General features: G+C 37.8%; 1 protein-coding gene across 1 annotated transcript in view; it reads left to right on the plus strand.

Annotated features, from left to right (window-relative positions):
• The window catches only part of CENPC (centromere protein C), a 72159-nt gene that overhangs the window by 37141 nt on the left and 14551 nt on the right, over nucleotides 1-20467 (plus strand). The window contains exons 10-15 of the mRNA XM_079771391.1: nucleotides 1481-1772; nucleotides 3575-3721; nucleotides 4870-4952; nucleotides 13228-13287; nucleotides 18769-18873; nucleotides 19665-19793. Of these exons, the coding sequence (XP_079627517.1) occupies nucleotides 1481-1772; nucleotides 3575-3721; nucleotides 4870-4952; nucleotides 13228-13287; nucleotides 18769-18873; nucleotides 19665-19793 (816 nt within the window). The remainder of the gene's footprint in view (nucleotides 1-1480; nucleotides 1773-3574; nucleotides 3722-4869; nucleotides 4953-13227; nucleotides 13288-18768; nucleotides 18874-19664; nucleotides 19794-20467) is intronic.

The raw sequence follows: 20467 nt of genomic DNA on the forward strand, positions 1-20467 counted from the left end.
TACAAAGCAAAATCAGCAGAAAAAAAAGTGCATGGGCAAAGTCCGAAGGAAATCCCGTTAGACTTTCCAAGAGTCTTCTTCCAGTCAGGAGGCACTTAATTCCTCCAGCAATGAGTTATGATAGATATGTGAAATGTTGTTCACTAGGGATTGGGAAGGGAATTAGAGTTGAGTGTGCAAGGTTTTCTGGGGGGTGGTTGCCTAGGTACCCTCTGCTAGCAACTATTAAAATTCCAGGCTCCGTGAAGGAAAACAAGTGTTTCCCATAAATCATATGTTTTACACAAGCATTTTAGGCATACTAAACCATACTTATCAATTAGGAAATGATGGGAACCCTTCTGAAATTCAAGTTCTGACATGGTAGCCAAGGGCTTACTTTGCAAGCAGGCCTTTCTATAAAGATTCTTGTGCCTCCTATGCCGAATCTTTTCTGTACAGCATGAAACATTTTTTGTTTTGTAAAAAACTTTTATTTTAAAGGAGGTGGTCATGTAAAGATTGGTAAATGACAAGGTAACATTTACATATATAGGTACTATCAATGGTGGCACAAATGAGAGACTAGTATAAATATGGCCCTACATCTATGAGGTCTTATTGCTATGAATTTTTGAATTGTTGGGATCTTTGATTAATAGCAATAAGTATTTATTCTGTTGCAGCCTTCCTTGGATTTTGGAGTTATCTTGAGTTCAAATTATGATTCCTCTACTTTGGATAGATTACTTTGTTCAGTTTCTCCATAACCTACGATTGACAGTATTTCTATCTCCTTTAGTTGTTATAAGGATTAAATAGCATATAGTTAGTATTAAAATGTTAAATACTACTGTTACTCCTTTGGAGAACTCATTGATGTTTCTCTCTCCCTCTCAGAAATCAATAAATGTATATTAAAAAATAAAAAAGAAATGATGAGGGTCCCTGTTATTTGACAGGCAGGAGAGCTTAAAAGAAGATTTGAGAGGCATTAAAAAAGGAGAATGGAGAGGGTTTAGGGATTGATTGTGGATAGGGGCAGGAGTTTTGGATGACTTGAATTTCTGCTTCAGATAGCTGGGTAGATAGTTTTACTTTTCATTAAGATAGGAACCAAAACCAGAGGGGCAGATTTAGGGCAGGTGATGATAATACCATGTAGATAGTAATTAAAATTATCGATACATAGGCACCTCAAAGAAAGTACGTCGAGTGAGAAGATGAAGCTGGAACCTTGGGGAATACCAGAAACGTAAGGATAGCTAGAAGAGTATTAGGCAGACCAGAGAGGGTGGTTTTGGAAGCTTGTGATAAATTTAGAGTTTCATGCATGTATCAAGAAATGGAAGAGAAGCATAGTTTATTAATTTTATTTGGAAACAAATGTAGGCAGTGGGATTGGTGTTTGTGAGTTTATATGTAAATATAATGTTAGTATTTCAGTGAGCCATATCATCAGATAAATATGTTAACTTTAAGTTATCATTGATTCTTTCAGGTCTTTTTTATAGCAGTACTTCAGTAAGAAATGAATTATCAGTACATGACAACAGTGGGCGAAAATCTGCTAAAAAAACAAATCAGTCATCTAAGAATATTGGGGGAAAAACTGTTCCATTCAAAGGGCAGAAGAAAGCTAATCCAGGCCGCTCAAGAACACGGAAGATTTTAAATGCAAAAGATTCGAGAAGAATTATTGACCATGATGAAATTTCTGGTTCTTCCCCAAATGAGTATTTGGAATGTGATGAGGCAGACATGGCTAAAAAGAAAGATGTTGATCATTCTGGGTAATGTCTGTTATTATTAAATATAGTTATTTTTGTTGTTCAGCATTGACTAGTTTGTCTGTGTTGTTTGATCATTTATAGAAAGGCAGTTTAGCATAAAGGGCTCTGCAGCCTGACAGAAATGGTAGCCAGTCTCTGCCATTAGCTGGGTGACATCCCAGGCAAAGTAGTGCTCTGAATTTATTTGCTCATATTTAAATGGCAATTAATATTTGGCACATGGGAGATGAGTGATAAATAAGGTAAGTATTATTGTTGCCTGAGAGTTGCTTTTTTTATTGTGGTAAAAAAACATAACAGAACATTTATCATCTTAATAATTTTTAAGTATACAGTTTAATTTGCTTCTTTTTGAATTACGTTAATGTGATTTTTCATAATTAGGAATACATCATAATACTCCTTCTCGTAAGATGGTAATAATTAACATATTATTGAGTGCTTATCATGTACCAAGTACTTGCTAGGTGCTTTCAGTGATTTCTCATCAGTCCTAACAACCTAGATAATTAAGTATTATTGGGGGTTTTTATAGTTTTAATTTTCAAGGCATTTTATTTTTAAAACAGGCTTCTGGCCTATAAGTATTGTTCTTATGCATTTTTGCTTATGATATAGCATTCTTTCATTCATTCAACAAATAATACATATTATGTGTAAGAAACTGCAAGATGATGTGGATATACCAAATAAATAATAGAGTGCCCTAAAATATATTAGTGTATGTTGTTATGGTACCAAAAGAAATCCCATACACATTCTATTTAACTTGTTCACACTATTATCATATCTTCTTTCTCATTCCGTTTCTTTTAACTAGAATATTTCAGATATACAAAACAAAGTAACACCTGATTCTCCATGATCTCACTTAAGAAATAAAACATTATAGTGACCATTGAAATCTCATATGTGACTTTGTTGAGCCCATTCCTCTTTCCCTTGTTAGAGGTAGCCACTACTCTGAATTTGGTAGGTATCACTATCATGAATGTTTTTATATTTTTCCTACATATGCATGTATATATAAATAGCATGCTGTATTGGTTTAAAACTATGTAAAAATGGTTTCAGATTGTATATATCCTACTCTATCTTCTTTTTTCCACTGTTCACTATATACATTTGAGATTATTCATGTTGATAAATGATTTATTTTCACTCCTTTATAGTGGAGCTTTGCAAACTTTCCTTTAAGGGCCAGATAGTAAATATTTTAGGCTTTGTGGGCTAAGAGGCAAAATCAAAGCTATTATGTAAATACTTAAATAACCATTTAAAATGTAACCTTTACAAAATGTAAAAATTATTCTTAGCTCTTGGGACTTAAAAAAACAAGTGGCTGGTTGAATTTTTAGTATCATTTTATATGGGCATATGAAAATGTATTCATCTAGCCTCTTGATAAAGTTTTCTAATTTTTCACTATTAGAAAAAATTTTTCCATGGACATTTTATATATGCTTTCTTGTGTATATGTGTAAAAGGTTTCCTGTAGCATTATATATACCAAGAAATAGGCTGACTAGGGGTATCAAAGAAAACAATTTCAGTTGTTGGCAAATTTTCTAAAATACTGTGATAGATTAACTGTGTTGTATACATCATAAAATGCCTGTAGGTAATGTCTTCTGTATCCTCATTTCCATCTTAGGCCAGTTGTGTGCCATTTTTCTTTTCAGAATTTTTCAAATTAGTACTTTCTTGGTAGGTCCTGAATCAAATTTCCTTCCTGGGCTAATTGTAAGTCCTAGGACCTTTATGAAGAAAAGTAAATAATTACAAACTTTTCATTTTTATAGAGTTGCAGGAAGCTCAAAAGATGAAGATAGTGTTATGACTGCAAAAAATGTTCATCTAAAACCTCAGAGCAATGAACATCCATGCAAGACACCAGCAGAGTCTGACTCTGATTCGGAAGAACCTAAAACTTTAGTTCTGGAAGGAAGGTATGTATGCATGTGTTCTAAGGATCATAGGATTTACTCATTATGTTAGTTATTCATTGCTGTGTAACAAATTGCCTCAAAGTTTAATAGTGGCTTGCAAACATTTATTGTTTCATAGTTTCTGTGGGTCAGAAATCTGGAATTGGCTTAGTTGGCTAGTTCTGGCTCAAGGATTCTCCTGAGGTATTGTATTCAAGATATCTGTCTGGTATGTAGTCCTTTGAAGGCTTGACTGGAACCTGAGGATTTACTTACAAGGTGGCTTCTCCGGATGGCTGTTAGCTGGAGGCCCCAGTTTCTTGCAGTTTCGTCCTCTCCATGGGGCTGTTCAATATGGCAGCTAGCCCCTCACAAAGCAAGTGATCTAAGAGAAAATATAACTTCAGTGGAGGTCAGAGTGTCTTTTAATGTGTTTGAAGTGCATACTGTCATTTCCACTTTATTCTATTCATTAGAAACAAGGCACTAAGTCTAGACCACATTCAAGGAGAGGAGAATTAGGCCCTGCCTCTTGAAAGGAATTCCATAAATTCTTCGATATGGTATACTCAGTGAGCAAACCAGTTAACCTACTCTTATAATACCTGAAGTCATATGCCCTTTTTAAAAATGAAGGAATGATAAATTATAGCATATTCTCAGACTTAAAGGATAACTAACTTTTCTTTACTATTTGGTGGGTTATGACTACAAGGCCTATAATAGGTTCATAATAGGAGGAAAGGGATCTAGGACTGAGATAAGCTAACTCATCTCTTACATAATTTCTGGACTATATTTTAAATTCTTTTTTTTTTGGTAGTAGTTTGTAAAAAAATTAAGCTGATTTATATCTATTTTTATTTCTTATAATTATTTTTATCGAAATGTTATTTGATATGAGTTAAATTCATAACTCTGGTCCATGAGTTACTTTAAAAGGCTATAAAATTCAGAATTTATCATGTTTGACAGTCAGTTATAGAATTAAATTATAGATTCTTTGTTTTATTCAGCAAGTATATTCTTGATAACCTATAACATTGCTACTGGTTTTATAAGAAAGAAAACTTTTGTCAGTTTTAGGAGAAAAATTACCTTTAAGATAGATTATTAGATATATGTATTATGAAAGCACAGATTTTATAGTTTGTGTTTTTTTTCTTAAGTGGACCTTCCAGGCTCAAGAATTATTTAATGTCTGGAAAGAATAATTCAGATGTAGATGATGAGGAAGTTCAGGAAAATTCAGGTAAGTTATCATTTATTTTCTACTGTTTTGATTTTTTATGGCATCATACATATGGAAATAGGTGTGCTGTGTTTTTATTTAACACCAATGGCAAATGTGTATAGAATACTTACTTTTATGAGCCTTACTATATGTTGTAAGATCTTATACTTAGGGAGAGGGAGGAAGATAATAGAGAGAGAAGAGTGACAGTCCTTTCTTTGAAATAGGACATAATGAAGTCATTGACACTTAAGATATCTACTTCAATATTTAAAAATTTTAAGTTGATAAGGGTGCATAAGTGAAACAAGATTAGTAATGTACTGATGATTCCTAGAGCTGAGTGATGGGTATATCAGGTTCATTATACTATTTTCTCTATTTTGAATATGTTTGAAATGTTCCATAATAAAGATTTTAAAAATGCATGTTAATGGAAAGTTTTATCGTTTTTATGCCTCTAAAGAATGTGTGCTTAGAATATAATGTTATACTATTTTTTTCTTAATTCACTAAATCCTTTTTCCTTTAAATTTCTTTTTTCTCCTGGGTTTAGATTTATTTTGTTATTTTTCTCCTCTAAGTAGAATGCTTTCTATATTTATTTTTCTACTTTTTATTTGGTAAATAAAAAGCAGTGAATTTTTCTGAGTAAAAGTTTTAGTTTAATTTTATAGTTTTTTTTTAGTAGTTTCTTATTGTAGTGTGGTATCAATTATAGTGATTTTTCTTTGATTTAAGAGTTACTTAGGAATGCATTAGTCAAGAACCTGGTCTCCAGAGTTAGGAATCTGGGAATGAGTCCAGCTCTACCACTTATTAGCTATGTTTTCTTGAGTAAGAAATTCCAGTGTTCTTAACTTCAGCTTCTTTATCTGTAAAATGGTGATATCAATTCTAATCCCATAGATTGATATAAGGATTAATACGCATTCCTTGCTGTAATAGTTAGTATATATTAAATATGTAATGTTGGCTGTTATTTTACGAAGTTGTGTTTTGTTTTGCTCTAGGTTAATAATTTTAGTTTCATTTCTTATACTGAGAACTTTGGCCTATATTATTTATTTCTTGAATTTATTAAGGTTTTCTTTGTGTTCCAGAGTATGCTTAGAACACATAAAATTCATGGAAGAATTTTTTATAGTTCTTCCATGGGTGGTTGAATAATGTAATATAATTTTTGTGTGTGTACAGATATGGATTTAAAAAATATATCCAGCCCAGCCAGTGTGGCTCAGTGATTGAGCCTTAACCTATGAACCAGGAGGCCATGGTTTGATTTTCTTGGTCAAGGCACATGCCCAGGTTGTGGGCTTGATCCCCAGTGGGGGTCATGCAGGAGGCAATCAATCGATGAGTCTCATCATTGATGTTTCTTTCTCTCTCTTCCTCACCCTTCTTCTCTGAAATTAATAAAAATATATTAAAAAACATATATATCCACTCATTATTTTATTTTTTTAAATATATTTTATTGATTTTTTACAGAGAGGAAGGGAGAGGGATAGAGAGTTAGAAACATCCATCAGCCGCCTCCTGCACACCCCCTGTTGGGGATGTGCCTGCAACCAAGGTACTTGCCCTTGACCGGAATCGAACCTGGGACCCTTCAGTCCGCAGGCAGACGCTCTATTCCTGAGCCAAACCGGTTAGGGCTCATTATTTTGTTGATACTAAAAGTGGCTATATATTTTGAAATATACTCTGAATATTTATGGAGTTTATAAGTATTTACTAAATGTTATGGAATAGTTGCTATGTATTCATAGAGGCTGGGGATATGGTTGTGAACAAAACTGACAAAAATTTCTGCCTTCATGGAGCTTACTTTATGGAGGCCAGGATGTAAGACAGTAAGAAAAGATAGCAGAATTTAAGATTTGTTGGATGTTGAGAGTAGAAAAATAAAGCAGGGATTTTAGGGTGGGAACTGAGGGCTGTGTTTTTAAGTAGATGGCCTTAGTGAGGAAGTAATCATTTGAGCAAAGATATGAAAGAGAAGAGACCACAAATCATGCAGCTTTATGGGAAAATAGTGCCCCAGACAGAGGGAAGATATAGAGCAAATGTCCTAATGTGTAGAGTCTGTTCTGATGGAGAAAAACACCAAGGAAACCAGGAGGGCTAGAGCAGAGTAAGAGGGATAGAGTAGTAGGAGATGATGTCACAAAGTGACAAGAATGAAAGATCCATCACAGAATGTTAAAGGCCATAGCAAGGATTTTTTGGCCTTTTTTAAGAGAGATGGGAAGCCATTGGAGGGTTTTGAGCAGAGGAGAGGCATGATGAACCTGTAAACAGAGTCACTGTGGCTGTTGAGTTAGGGATAAACTGATGAGTTTGAGGGGATTGATGTAAGGTTGGAAGCAGGGAGACCAGTTGGTGAGACATTAATAATCCCAGTGAAAGGTGTTGGCTTGAACTAGATAGAGATTAGCAGTGGAAAGGTAGAGAGCAATAGAAGGATTTTAGGTATTTTTGAAGGTGGAGTCAATAGGGTTTCCAGATGAGTGGGATTTAGAGTATAAGAGAAAGAGAGGTATCAGGGATTATGTTAAGGTTTTTGGCCTGAGCACCTGAAAGAATTATGTCATGCTTGATTTAGAGACTACTAGGGAAGGAGCAGATTTTGGGAACAAGAATAGGATCTTAAATTTGGACATGTTACATTTTATATTATTCTGATCCTTTGTGTCCTAACATTCAGTTTGTAAAGTCTGTTAAGATCTGCCATAGTTGAAGTGCTTTTCACTGCAGTGGTCTGTCTGTTTCTCCATCTGTTTACTGCAGTGTTTGCTATACACATTTCATTGCTGTTATTGAGCATGTACACCTTCATATGGAATGTACATACTTTGGTCAAATTTATCTTCATCCTTTTAACAGTGTTTGTACCTCATAGTTTGTTTTGTCTAATATTAATTATGTGATTCTTTCTTTTGGTTTGTTGTTGTTTCTTATATTTTTGTTCATCCCTTTTCCCCCCCATTACCCCTCACCCGAGGATATTTTTTCCATTGATTTTTCGAGAGAGTAGAAGGGAGGGGGAGAGATAGAGAGAAATACGATTGGTTGCTTTCTGCACATACCCCGACTGGAGCCAGTATTTTTTCTTTAAAGTTTACATATTTATACTTATTTTCAAAACAGATATGCTGTTTACTTCTTGGTGAAGTTGGTAGCTATTCTTACATATGCTAATTTTTTAAAACACAATGAACAACTAGTCGAGTAGTAACAATATTCTTTTTTTAAAAAAAATACATTTTATGATTTTTTTACAGAGAGGAAGGGAGAGGGAGTTAGAAACATCGATAAGAGAGAAACATCAATCAGCTGCCTCCTGTACACCCCCTACTGGAGATGTGCCTGCAACCAAGGTACATGCCCTTGACTAGAATCGAACCTGGGACCCTTGAGTCTGCAGGCCGATGCTCTATCAAGGATACTTTACATATCATACAGTTAACCCATTTATAGTATACTAAAGGCCCAGTGCACTTTGGAGGGGTCCCTCAGTCTGTGGAGTGACCGGCGGGGCAATTGGGGGGCCCCTGCCTTGGCTGGCCTGGGGTCTGCATGCTGGGGGCAGCTCCTGCGTTGAGCTTCTGCCCCCTGGTGGTCAGTGTGTGTCATAGCAACCAGTCATTCCGCTGTTCCGTCCGCCGTTCAGTCGATTTGCATATTAGGCTTTTGTTATATAGGAATTAATGGACTACTACTAGGTTCCTGTTTTATTTAATGAGTTGTAACATTTATTGTTTATTTTAGTACGCAAATTATGCCATAATTTGGCTAGTAGGTATCCTTTCAACTGGTCCCTGTGTCCTTTTGTCATATTTCTATCACGTTTTGAATACTGTCTTATTTTTTTGGCATAGGATGTTCTAGGTCCCATGCCTCAACTCTGGAATCAGTTATTTCTCCTAAAAGACTAGTTTCTTTTTAATGGAGGATGGCATATAGAACCTCAGATCTGGGTGTTTGGTGTGCTCATTTAACTGGAATATCATTGCTTCTAGGTTCTTTTAGTGGACTGAGATACAAAATAGATACACACATACCTATATATCTACACTGTATATATACACAAGCATCTACATCTATTTCTGTATTTACATTTAGAAATTACGAGTTCATATCAGTACATCTGACCAGAGTCCATTTTTATAAACTCTTTCTCAGGTAATGAGAAACCTGCTTCCTATTATTTGCTTTGTTCCTTCTCTGACCCCACCAGCTGCCTCCAAGACCCACTGCTCTGGGAAACTTTCAAGCAATGACTAGTTTTCTACTTGTTCCAGAGGGGATTTCATGGGTAATTGGATATTTTTCTTTTTGGTAATAGCTTTATTGAGATATTAGAGGCCCAGTGCACGACATTCATGCACTTGGGGGGAGAGTCCCTCAGTCTGGCCTGCACCCTTTCGCAGTCTGGGACCCCTGAGGGTCCTTAGTGCTGCCGCAGAGGCAGGAGAGGCTCACGCCACTGTTGCTGCGCTCGCCAGCTATGAACCCGGCTTCTGGCTGAGCAGTGCTCCCCTGTGGGAGCGCACTGACCACCGGGGGCAGCTCCTGCATTGAGCGTCTGCCCCCTGGTAGTCAGTGCATGTCATAGTGACCGATCCTTCCGCCATTCGGTCTATTTGCATATTAACCTTTTATTATATAGGATACTTTACATATCATACAGTTAACCCATTTATAGTATACTAAAGGCCCAGTGCACTTTGGAGGGGTCCCTCAGCCTGGCCTGCACTGTCTGGAGCCCTCGGGGGATGTCAGACTGACGGCTTAGGCCTGCTTAGATCTAACTTTCAGGAAATGCACATTACATACAAAATTGCATCAGAAATTTTAGCTGGTTCATGGACATTAAGTGTTCTATATACATAGTGCGGTAAAACCCTCCAAAACTTGGTGGCTTCAGATAAAAAAATTTTTTTATCTCTCATGGTTCTGTGGATTGCCTTGGGTTAGCTGGGCAATTATCACTTGGCATCTACATACATTTGTAGTTAGATGCAAGCTTCTGGACTAGAATAATGTGAAAGCTCAACTGGGCAGGAAGTCCAAGGTGCTTCTTCAATTACATATTTGGCACCCAACCAGGGTAGTTGGAAGAGTTGGGAGCTGGCCAAACATCTCTTCTCCACATGACCTTTCCATGAGGTTAGCATGGATTTTCCCATATTGTGGCAATCTTGGAATAGTGAGTCTTCATATATGGTGGTCGTCCTTCCCCAGAGTGAAGATCAAGATGCTCAGTTGGAACTTGCATATCTTTTTAGGACTTAGCCTTTGAAGTTCCAGAATAATATTTCTGCTGCATTGTTAGTCAAGCAAGTCACTATGGCCAGTAGAGATTTAAGGAGAAGGGAATTAAGTAGTCTCCATTTCTCCATAAATAACATTAGTGCAAAGGAAGAGAAAGAATTGATGGCAGCTATGTTTAGATGCTATTTACCACACCATAGTTGAGAGCCTTTGACACACTGCTAAATTCAGTACAGTTGTACTATTTTAGAGCTTTAAAGATGATAGATTACATTATTAATATATTAATTATTACACTCTGCATTTTTATCCACCAATGGCTTATTTCACCTGAAGTCCATGAGCAACAGAAAACCTATTTTTTATATTTAACTTCTATGCTCTTTAGATATATTCATTGTACCAAAACCTAGAGAAATGTTATACTGTCATTTCATTAGTCTTTATTAACAGTGAAAAGCAGAAGTAGTAATAAAATACATTTTCAGATTAAAATTTTTTTCTTAATTTAATAAATTTTTATTGTTCAGATTATTACAATTGTTTCTCCTCTCCCCCCCCCCCCCCCATAGCTCACCTGGTTCCCACCCCATTCTCTGTCCTTACCTCCCCCCCACTGTCCTCATCCATAGGTGTACGATTTTTGTCCAGTCTCTTCCTGCACCCCCCACACCCCTTTCCCCCTGAGAATTATCAGTCCACTCCCTTTCTATGCCCCTGATTCTATTATATTCACCAGTTTATTCTGTTCTTCAGATTTTTAATTCACTTGATTTTTAGATTCACTTGTTGATAGATATGTATTTGTTGTTCATAATTTTTATCTTTGCTTTTTTCTTCTTCTTCCTCTTCTTAAAGAATACCTTTCAGCATTTCATATAATACTGGTTTGGTGGTGATGAACTTCTTTAGCTTTTTCTTATGTGTGAAGCTCTTTATCTGACCTTCAATTCTGAATGATAACTTTGCTGGGTAAAGTAATCTTGGTTGTAGGTTCTTGCTATTCATCACTTTGAATATTTCTTGCCACTCCCATCTGGCCTGCATAGTTTCTGTTGAGAAATCAGCTGACAATCGTATGGGTGCTCCCTTGTAGGTAATTAACTGTTTTTCTCTTGCTGCTTTTAATATTCTCTCTTTGTCTTTTGCCCTTGGCATTTTAATTATGATGTGTCTTGGTGTGGTCCTCTTTGGATTCCTTTTGTTTGGTGTTCTGTGCACTTCCTGGTCTTGTAAGTCTATTTCTTTCACCAGGTGGGGGAAGTTTTCTGTCATTATTTCTTCAAATAGGTTTTCAGTATCTTGCTCTCTCTCTTTTTCTGGCACCCCCATAATTCTGATGTTGGTACGCTTGAAGTTGTCCCAGAGGCTTCTTACAGTATCTTCAACTTTTTGGATTCTTTCTTCTTTTTGCTTTTCCAGTTGAGTGTTTTTTGCTTCTTTGTATTTCAAATCTTTGACTTGATTCTTGCGATCCTCTAGTCTGCTGTTGGATCTCTATAATATTTTTTATTTCAGTCAACGTATGTTTAATTTCTAGTTGGTCCTTTTTCATGTTCTCGAGGGTCTCGCTAAACTTATTGGCCCTTTCTAGGAAATTCTTGAAAAACCTTATCACCGTGGTTTTGAACTCTATATACAGTCGTTTGTTTTCCTCCATTTCTTTCGTTTTTGATCTGTTTCTTTGTCTCCTCTCCGCATTTTCGATGCTTCCCTGAGTTGGTAGGGTAGCTTTGTGTGCTATGTGTCCTATATGGCCCAGTGGGTCGGCCTCCCCAGTTACCTGAGGTGGGCACTCTTGGTGCACTCCTTTGTGGACTGTGTGTACAGCCTTGTTGTAGTTAAGTCTTGATTGTTGTTGGTATCACTGGGAGGAATTGACCTCCAGGCCAATTGGCTATGAGGATCAGCTGTGTCTACTCCGGGAGACCTTCTGTGCTGGAGACAGCCTTATGAGACAAGACTTGCAAAATTGCAAAAGCCTCTGTGCTCAGCTTGGATGGGGCGGAGTCTCGGGGCTGAGCAGACAGTGTTGGCTTCCTGTCAGCCCTGCCCTATTAGGCCCCTGGGTCTTAGTGTCCCTCGGTAATTGCTGCAAGCACCTCTGAGAGAAAGCTGCCCTCGAGTTTCACCCGCTGCCAGAAAGTCCAGTTTCTCCCCCAGTGAATCTGGATTCCCAGATTCTCGCCCGGAACTGGAGTTCAGTGCAGTTGGGACCTTCCGGTTCCCTCCAGCTAGAGAAAGCCAGTGGCACATTCAGCAGTCAGTCCTCTCTGCGCGCACTTGCGCGTGCGCCTCTAGACCTTTGCCTTTCGCGGCTCCCCTGAGTTTCCCCTGACAGTCCAGATTCCCCCCATAAGAGCCTGGGTCCCCAGGGGCTCACCCGGAACTGGGGTTCAGTGCAGTCGGAACTGGGGTTCAATGCAGTCGGGAGATTCCGACTCCCTCCCGCTAGGGAAAGCCAGCGGTAACCTCAGCAGTCAGTCCTCTCTGCGTGCACTCACACGCGTGCCTCCATACCCCTGCCCTCCACGGCTCCCCCGAGTCTTCGTGTGCCTTTCTCTCTACCTGACAGTCCAGACTCCTCCCGTAGGAGCCTGGGTCCACAGGGTCTCGCCCGGAACTGGGGTTCAGTGCAGTCAGGGGCTTCCTTCTCCCTCCTGCCAGAGAAAGCCAGCCAGGCACTCAGCTGCCCTACCTCTCTGCGCGCTTGTCTCCGTACCTCAGCCCTTTGCAGCTCCTCTGATTCTCCGTGAGCTTTTCTCTTTCCTTCTAGTTGTAGAATTTCCACTCAGCCAGCTTTCCTGTGGTTCTGGATGATGTCCGTTCTGTCTTTTAGTTGTAGTTTTGAAATTGTTGTGCGAGACAGCAGTTTAGGTGCTTACCTATGCCACCATCTTGGTTTTCTGTTTCAGATCTAATTGTATTTATACTGAAGTTAACCAAATGATACACTTTAGCTCAACATGAAATTAGTGCCCTTGTTTATGAAATTATCTTTTGCATTTTGTAGATAACTCAAGAGTAAAAAGATCTGAAGTAACACAAGAGAACAAAAGACATCACAAATTAGGTAAGATTATATCTGTCTTTTAATGCATTTATATTATAAAACCTGTTTCTAAATATAACTTAATTTTTCTCAAGTAGGGGAAATATTATTTGGATTAATTGGCAGGTGAATTAAAACTACATATTTAATTTTTATGAATTTCATAAGTAAATCATCACAAACCACCTGAGTTTCTTTATTGTCAATATGTAAATTCTATAGTTCTCATTCTTTGTTTCAGAGTAAGGAACATAATCCTATCTAGGCTCAGAATCTAGGATTGAAAATTCTATAAAATATAACTGCTAAGTAAATGGTATCCCTGACAACTTCCCCACCCATTTTTACCCAGTTCACTCCTAAATAAAGAGATAGTTTAGATAGCTAAATAGTAGGCTGGGAGCTGGGTCATCCATGTAAAAGCCCATGTGAGGATTAAAACTCCATGGTTCTTCCCCAAAGAGATATTTGCCAGTCAAGATTCTTTGGACCTCTCATCTTTGTGGAATTAGAGTGGCTTTTATGTTTCTTCCTATACTTGAGGCTGTGAATGCTCCTGTGCTATATCTGAAGAGATCCAGTATGAGTGGAGCTTTCTCTAGTTGCTTCAACCATAAACTCACATCTCAGTTAGTATTTTGGAAGTCCATCTGCTATTCCTTGTAGTACTTAATGCTTTTCTTGGAGTGGAATGATGACTAGAGTCCGGAATAGGTAAACAGAAGAAAAAAATGTCCCTGGGCAAGGGCTCCAGTAACCAAAGAGGAAAACAAGCATTATTCCTAAGAACAGCAGGCAACTTCGGTGAGCTAGGACTTTTATAGTTCATGGACAACAGTTGACAAAACAAATATGAGCACTTTCAGAGGTTCAGTTCTAGCATAGAAGACTTTCTGCTACTAAATTATTATTTTTCAGTTTAAAAAGTCAGCAAATGAACTGAATATAAAGATAGTCACTGTTGAGGACTCGGTTAGTAGCTAGTATTGACACGGAAGAAATTCCTCAAAGCAGAAATATAAAAGATGGAAACTATGAGGAAAAAAAGAAAGCCAATGGAAATAACATTGGAGACAACAGACAAAATAATGCAGATAATAGTTTTAATCTGTAGTTTGAATGAGTTTATCAACTGGCAGACAGAATTATTGAAAAAGATATATTTCTATACATAAGTGAATAAAATTCCTAAATTTTTTAAGGATAGAGAGAGGTTTCCATTCAGAAAGAAAAAGTTAAATGACTAGTACTGCCTATCTGTATAACAATCCTTCCATATAATAAAAGGTAATATGCAAATAGACCAAACGGTGGAACAACCGAACAACTGGTTGCTATGACGTGCACTGACCACTAGGGGACGTGCGCAAAACATGGCAGGCAACGGCCGTGGCAGGATGGTGGAGCAGGTGAGCAGGGACGCCAGACCAAAGCGGGGTGCCAGTTGCTATCATAGGGGCGAGCCTCTGGTGGTTACTGAAAATTCTTTGCTCCCGCACGCCGCGGTCCTGCCTGGTGCTCGCACCTGTTGCTGGTGCCTGGTGCTAGCCCCGATCACACAGTGCCATCAGCGGGTGTGAGCAGTGGCTGCTGGCCGTAATCGTCCCTGAAGGCCTTTCCACCTCCTCCTGCTCCTGAGGGGTGATTGGGGCGTGATTGGGGCAGCAGCCGCCACTTGCACCCGCTGACGGCACCACCCCACTCGCACCCGCTGCTGGCTCCAGCCCCAGTTGCTCTGCGTGGTCAGCGGGTGCAAGTGGGGCCAGTGCCGTCAGCGTGTGGGAGTGGTGGAGGTGGGAACAGGGCTGAAGGCAGACAGGGGACCTAGGTGGCTGTGGCGCGAGGGGCCGGGCAGGGGTGCAGAGGATGGGCCAAGACCCGCCCCTATGTCCACCATAGCCTAGTGGCCCACAGTTCCTTTTAAGGTGCGCGAATTTGTGCACTGGGCCCCTAGTGGAAAAATAAAGTAACATCTATAGTCTACTTTCAGAAATATATTACAATCCATTTAATCTTATAACTACCCAAGATATCTTTCTTTCTGATAGTTGAATTTATTTTCGAGATAATACATTTAGTTTAGTATCCTCCATGTAAAATACCTATGTCAGATATTCTAACCAATTATCATCTAAATCAGAGTTGAGTCTAAAGAGAGGAAATAGTAGTGAGGAATAATTCTTGAAATATATGTGGTCAAATTTAAATAACGTGTGTGTGTTTTTTATTGCTTTGTACTAAATTAACACAAATTTAGTGGCTAAGACAATACATTTTTATTATTCCACTAGAGGCCTGGTGCATGAAATTTGTGCACAGGGGGGTGGGGAAGTGGGGGGTCCCTCAGCCCAGCCTGCACCCTCTCCAATCCAGGACATCCCTCTTGCAATCTGGGACCGCTGGCTCCTAACCACTTGTCTACCTGCCTTCCTGATCACCCCTAACCACCTCTGCCTGCTGGCCTGATGCCCCTAACTGCTCACCTGCCAGCCTGATCGCCCCTAACTGCCCTCCCCTGCCGGACTGATTGCCCCCTAACTTTTTCCCCCTGCCAGCCTGATCACTCCTAACTGCCTCTGCCTTGGCCCCTGCCACTGTGGCTTTGTCTGGAAGGATGTCTGGTCTAATTAGCATATTACCCTTTTATTAGTATAGATGATTCCTGTGGACTAGGCGCCCAGGCACAGATTAGCTGGGTCCTCTGTTCAAAGGTTTTATAGGCTGCAGTCAAAAGTGTTAGCCTGGGCTGTAGTCTCATCTGAGGCTTGGAGTCCTTTTCCAAGGTAATGTGCTTGTTAGCACAATTTAGTTCCTTGAAATGGTAGGACTGAGGTACCTGATTTTTTTGTTTTCAGCTTCTAGAGGCCACCTGCCAGTATGGCAGCTTGTTTCTTTTCTGAGGCCACTCACAGTATGGCAGCTTGCTTCTTCAAAGTCACCAAGGAAGACTTTCTCCCTGCTTCTGCTAGATAGTGTCTTACATGTATAATATCTGTACATTGTCATATATATAATCCTAATGGAATCACAGGAGTGACTTCCCATCACCTTTGTCATATGCTATTGATGAGAAGAAAGTCACAGGTCCCACATGCATCCTGAGGGAGGGGATTATCCAGGGCCTAACCTCAGTGCTACTGAGGGTGTATCTACTACTTAATGCTAATGTGATTTGGGATTTACTGTAAGTGCTAAGTAAGGATTTTTGTGATAATACTTTAAAATCCAGATTATCTTGAAAGTTGATATGGTGGGGAGGAAAATAGGGGCAGAAAAGGGATAAAACAAGTACAGTAGTCCATTCTTATCCATAGTTTCAGTTATCCGTGGTCAACTATGGTCTGAAAATATTACATGGAAAAGTTTCAGAAATAAACAACTCTAGCTTTAAATTGCCTGCCACTCTGAGTAGTGTGATGAAATCTTGCACCGTTCTGCTTCATCCCAATCCGGGATGTGAATCATCCCTTTGTTCATGGATGATTCAGTATATCCATGCTTTAGTCACTTAGTAGCTGTCTGGGTTATCAGATCTATTGTTGCGGCTTTGCAGTGCTTGTGTTCAGGTAACCGTATTTTACTTAATAATGGCCCCATTGTGCAAGAATAGTGATGCTGGCAATTCAGATATGCCAAAGAGGAGCCATAATTGGCTTCCTTTAAGTGAAAAGGTATGTATGTATAGGAGAAACATAGTATATATAATGTTTGGTACTATTTGTGGTTTTGGGCATCCATTGGGGGTCTTGGAACATATCCCCAGTTGAAAAGGGAGGACTACTGTAGTCTAAAAGTGTTTCATTTTACCAGATGACAAAAAAGAGAATAGCATATCTTTGTAAGGAATATAGTTTTTTATATAATCATGAAAAAAATAAGAGTTTGTTTTTGAGTGTCAGGAATGGGAAGTTAAGCAATAGTAGAGTGAAAAAGCACAGTACAACTTTAAAGTCACCAAGAAGAGGGGAGAAAAGAAATGGTCATTTTATCAAACCAATAAAAATTAGAAGTATCACTAATATAACTTGTAAATATAAAATAAGATGGAACACTAAATAAGTATGAATGAATTGAATTCCTCTACTAAGATAGAGACTATCAGATGTGGTTCAATAATACAAATTCACCTATATGCTTTAAGGAACACTTAAAAACAAGTTTTAAAATAAAAGTTTGTTAAAGAATTAGATAGGCTAATGTAAACAAAAATAAAATAGTACAATTTTAATATTAGGCAAAGTGGAATATAAGGTTAAAATAAAAGTGTTGAACGAAGGGTATAGAACAGTGGTCGGCAAACCGCGGCTTGCGAGCCACATGCGGCTCTTTGGCCCCTTGAGTGTGGCTCTTCCACAAAATACCACGTGCGGGCGCTCACGTACAGTGCGATTGAAACTTCGTGGCCCTTGCGCAGAAGTCGGTTTTCGGCCTGGGCGAGTCTATTTTGAAGAAGTGGCGTTAGAACACTCAAGGGGCCAAAGAGCCGCATGTGGCTCGCGCGCCGTGGTTTGCCAACCACTGGTATAGAACATACAATGACATGAACAATTTATGACGAAGATAGAAAAATTAAACAACTAGTAACTAAAATATGTAAGAAAAAAAATAAGAAAAATCAAGGAGATTTTCATTTAAACAATACAGTTAGACTGGGAGATTTAGACAGCTATAGCAAACAAAAAATAAATAAGAACATAGGAATTTGATTATATAGCCAGCTTAGTATATAAAACTTTGCATTGTTCAAATAAAGCGAGTGCATATGTGTATTATACACACAAACATATGCACATATGACTACCCCAATTTACACATTTCCTATTATGGAGCATTTAGATGGCTTTCAATTTAAATTTTTGTTTTCTGTTTCTATTATAAACAGTACTACAATAACTGTTCTTTTACCTATAGCTTTGTCCATTTTTGTGAGAATTTTTGTGAACAAACTCATTTATTCGGAATGAAATTTGAGTCGAAGAGTATTATAATTGTAGGTATTGTCAAATTGTCTTCAATCATTTTACATTTCTACCTAAAATATGAAAATTCCTATGTACCGTTAACCTTTTGCACTCGGATGTCGAGATTAAAATTACTCTTTGAATGTGTCAATAATTTGAAATATAAAAAAATCCAAATAAATAAGTTTGTATGAAAAGAAACTCCAGTTTTTTATTCTACTGCCGCGCTTTGTAAAATCTGGGGTATTTAAAAAATTAAATCCCGAGTAGAATAAAGGAATCGAGAAAAAAGCAAGCAAGTGCAAAGGGTTAAACATCATTAACCCTGGGTATTATCAATTTTTTAAATCTTTGCCAATCTAGTAGCCTAGTTCTTCATTGGCATTTCTTTAATTATTTGCACAACTTAATTATGTTTTAACCTTTTTTTTAATGTTTTGTCTGGAAGCATTGTTAGTGTTCTAGAAGGTTCTTTCTACTGCCAACTATCATTCAACTAAACATTTATATGTCTTCATTTTTGTCTAATATCTTTATACAGTATTGCCCTCCAACACACCAAACCTGCGCAGGACCAAGAGAATACGATTGAAACCTTTGGAATATTGGCGGGGGGAGCGAGTAGATTATCAAGAAAGTGAATCAGGTAAAATTTACACTTTAATGTCTGAGAATAAAAAAAATAATCATGAAGATTGCTACAGTTTACTTGTATACATTATCTGCTAAGCATTGTTCTACATATTTATTCATCATATCCCCAAAATGTAACAAGAATAGATTGAGATCCAGATTTCTCTAATTACTATAGAGATGCTGATTTCTTTTTCTTTTTGGTAGTACTTTGAGTGTGCGGCTTTATAGAGTGTTATTATTTCAGTGCCATGTAACAAGGTTTCTAATTACATAAAATTAAGCATAACTCAGAACATGAGAAAATTATAACTGGCACAGATTAAGTATTCCTTAAATATTAATCTCATTCCATTTCGTCATCCTATATTTCTACAGCAATGGTAGAGGGTGGGCAAGAAAGTATAGTCAGTGTTATCCTGAAGTTATTTCTTCTCTTTGATGGATAAATCTAAAGTCAAAGGACTAAACTCAGATGTGGATTGCTATAATTATTTCATTGCTGCCTTTTGTTTGTTTGTTATAAACCTTTATTGATGACTGTTGTTTTTAAGCAACAGAGGTCATTTAATCATTTTTTTCCATGTAATCATTTAATCAGTGCTTCTAGATTTAGGATAGTAGAGTCATTAGTGAAATGGGTTGGTATTTATGTTATTTGAAGTACTAGTTATAGAATATAGTAATAATAATGTATTCTTTTGTATTTTGTAAAGAAATTGCTGTAATAATTTAGAGTTCTGCTTCAAATTTTTCACTTTCCCAGGTATAATACTTTTATCCTTTTTTGTTATTAAATTTCAGGAGGATTTGTAATTGGTGGAATATTGTCTCCAGAAACAGTATCGTCTAAAAGAAAGGCAAAAGGAGAAACGAAAAAAGCCAAGCAGAGAGTTAATAGGAAAAGGATCTGTCTTGATAACGATGAAAGAAGTATGAACTTAGTTCTGAAAATAACATTTAGATTATTTTATAAATAACAGTGCTTTGAAAAGTAGCTTTTTTCTAATTTTGAAATTACCTATGAAAATTTCAGGTGTTAGGGTAAATCACTTTTTATTGATTTTTATAGAAGAAGGAAGGGAGAGAGAGAGAAACATCAATGTGAGAGTGAAACATCAACCGGCTGCCTCCTACATGCCCCCTACTGGTGATTGAGCCTGCAAGTCGGGCAATGTGCTGTGATTGGGAATTAGCTTGCAACCTTTCTATGCACAGGAAGACACCCAAACAACTGAACCACACTGGCCGGGGCGGGTAATTCACTTTTTAATGTCCTCTATTCCCCCACCCCCAAATTTTGAAAGTAAACTGATTTAATTTTTTTAATTTTTAGATTCTTTAATGTATTTTTCAATTACAGTTGACATTCAATATTATATTGATTTCAGGTCAACAGCATACAGTAGTTAGATATTTTTATAACTTAAGAAGTGATCCCCTGATAAGCCTAGTACTCTCCTGGGACCATATATAATTATTACAATCTTATTGACTATATTCCCTATGTTGTACTTTACATCCTATGACTCTTTTATAACTATCAATTTGTACTTCTTAATTCATTCATCTTTTTTACCCAGCCCTCCACTGACACCACCCCCACC

This window comes from Cnephaeus nilssonii, assembly GCF_951640355.1.
Source record: "Cnephaeus nilssonii genome assembly, chromosome: 1".
Lineage (NCBI taxonomy): Eukaryota > Metazoa > Chordata > Mammalia > Chiroptera > Vespertilionidae > Cnephaeus > Cnephaeus nilssonii.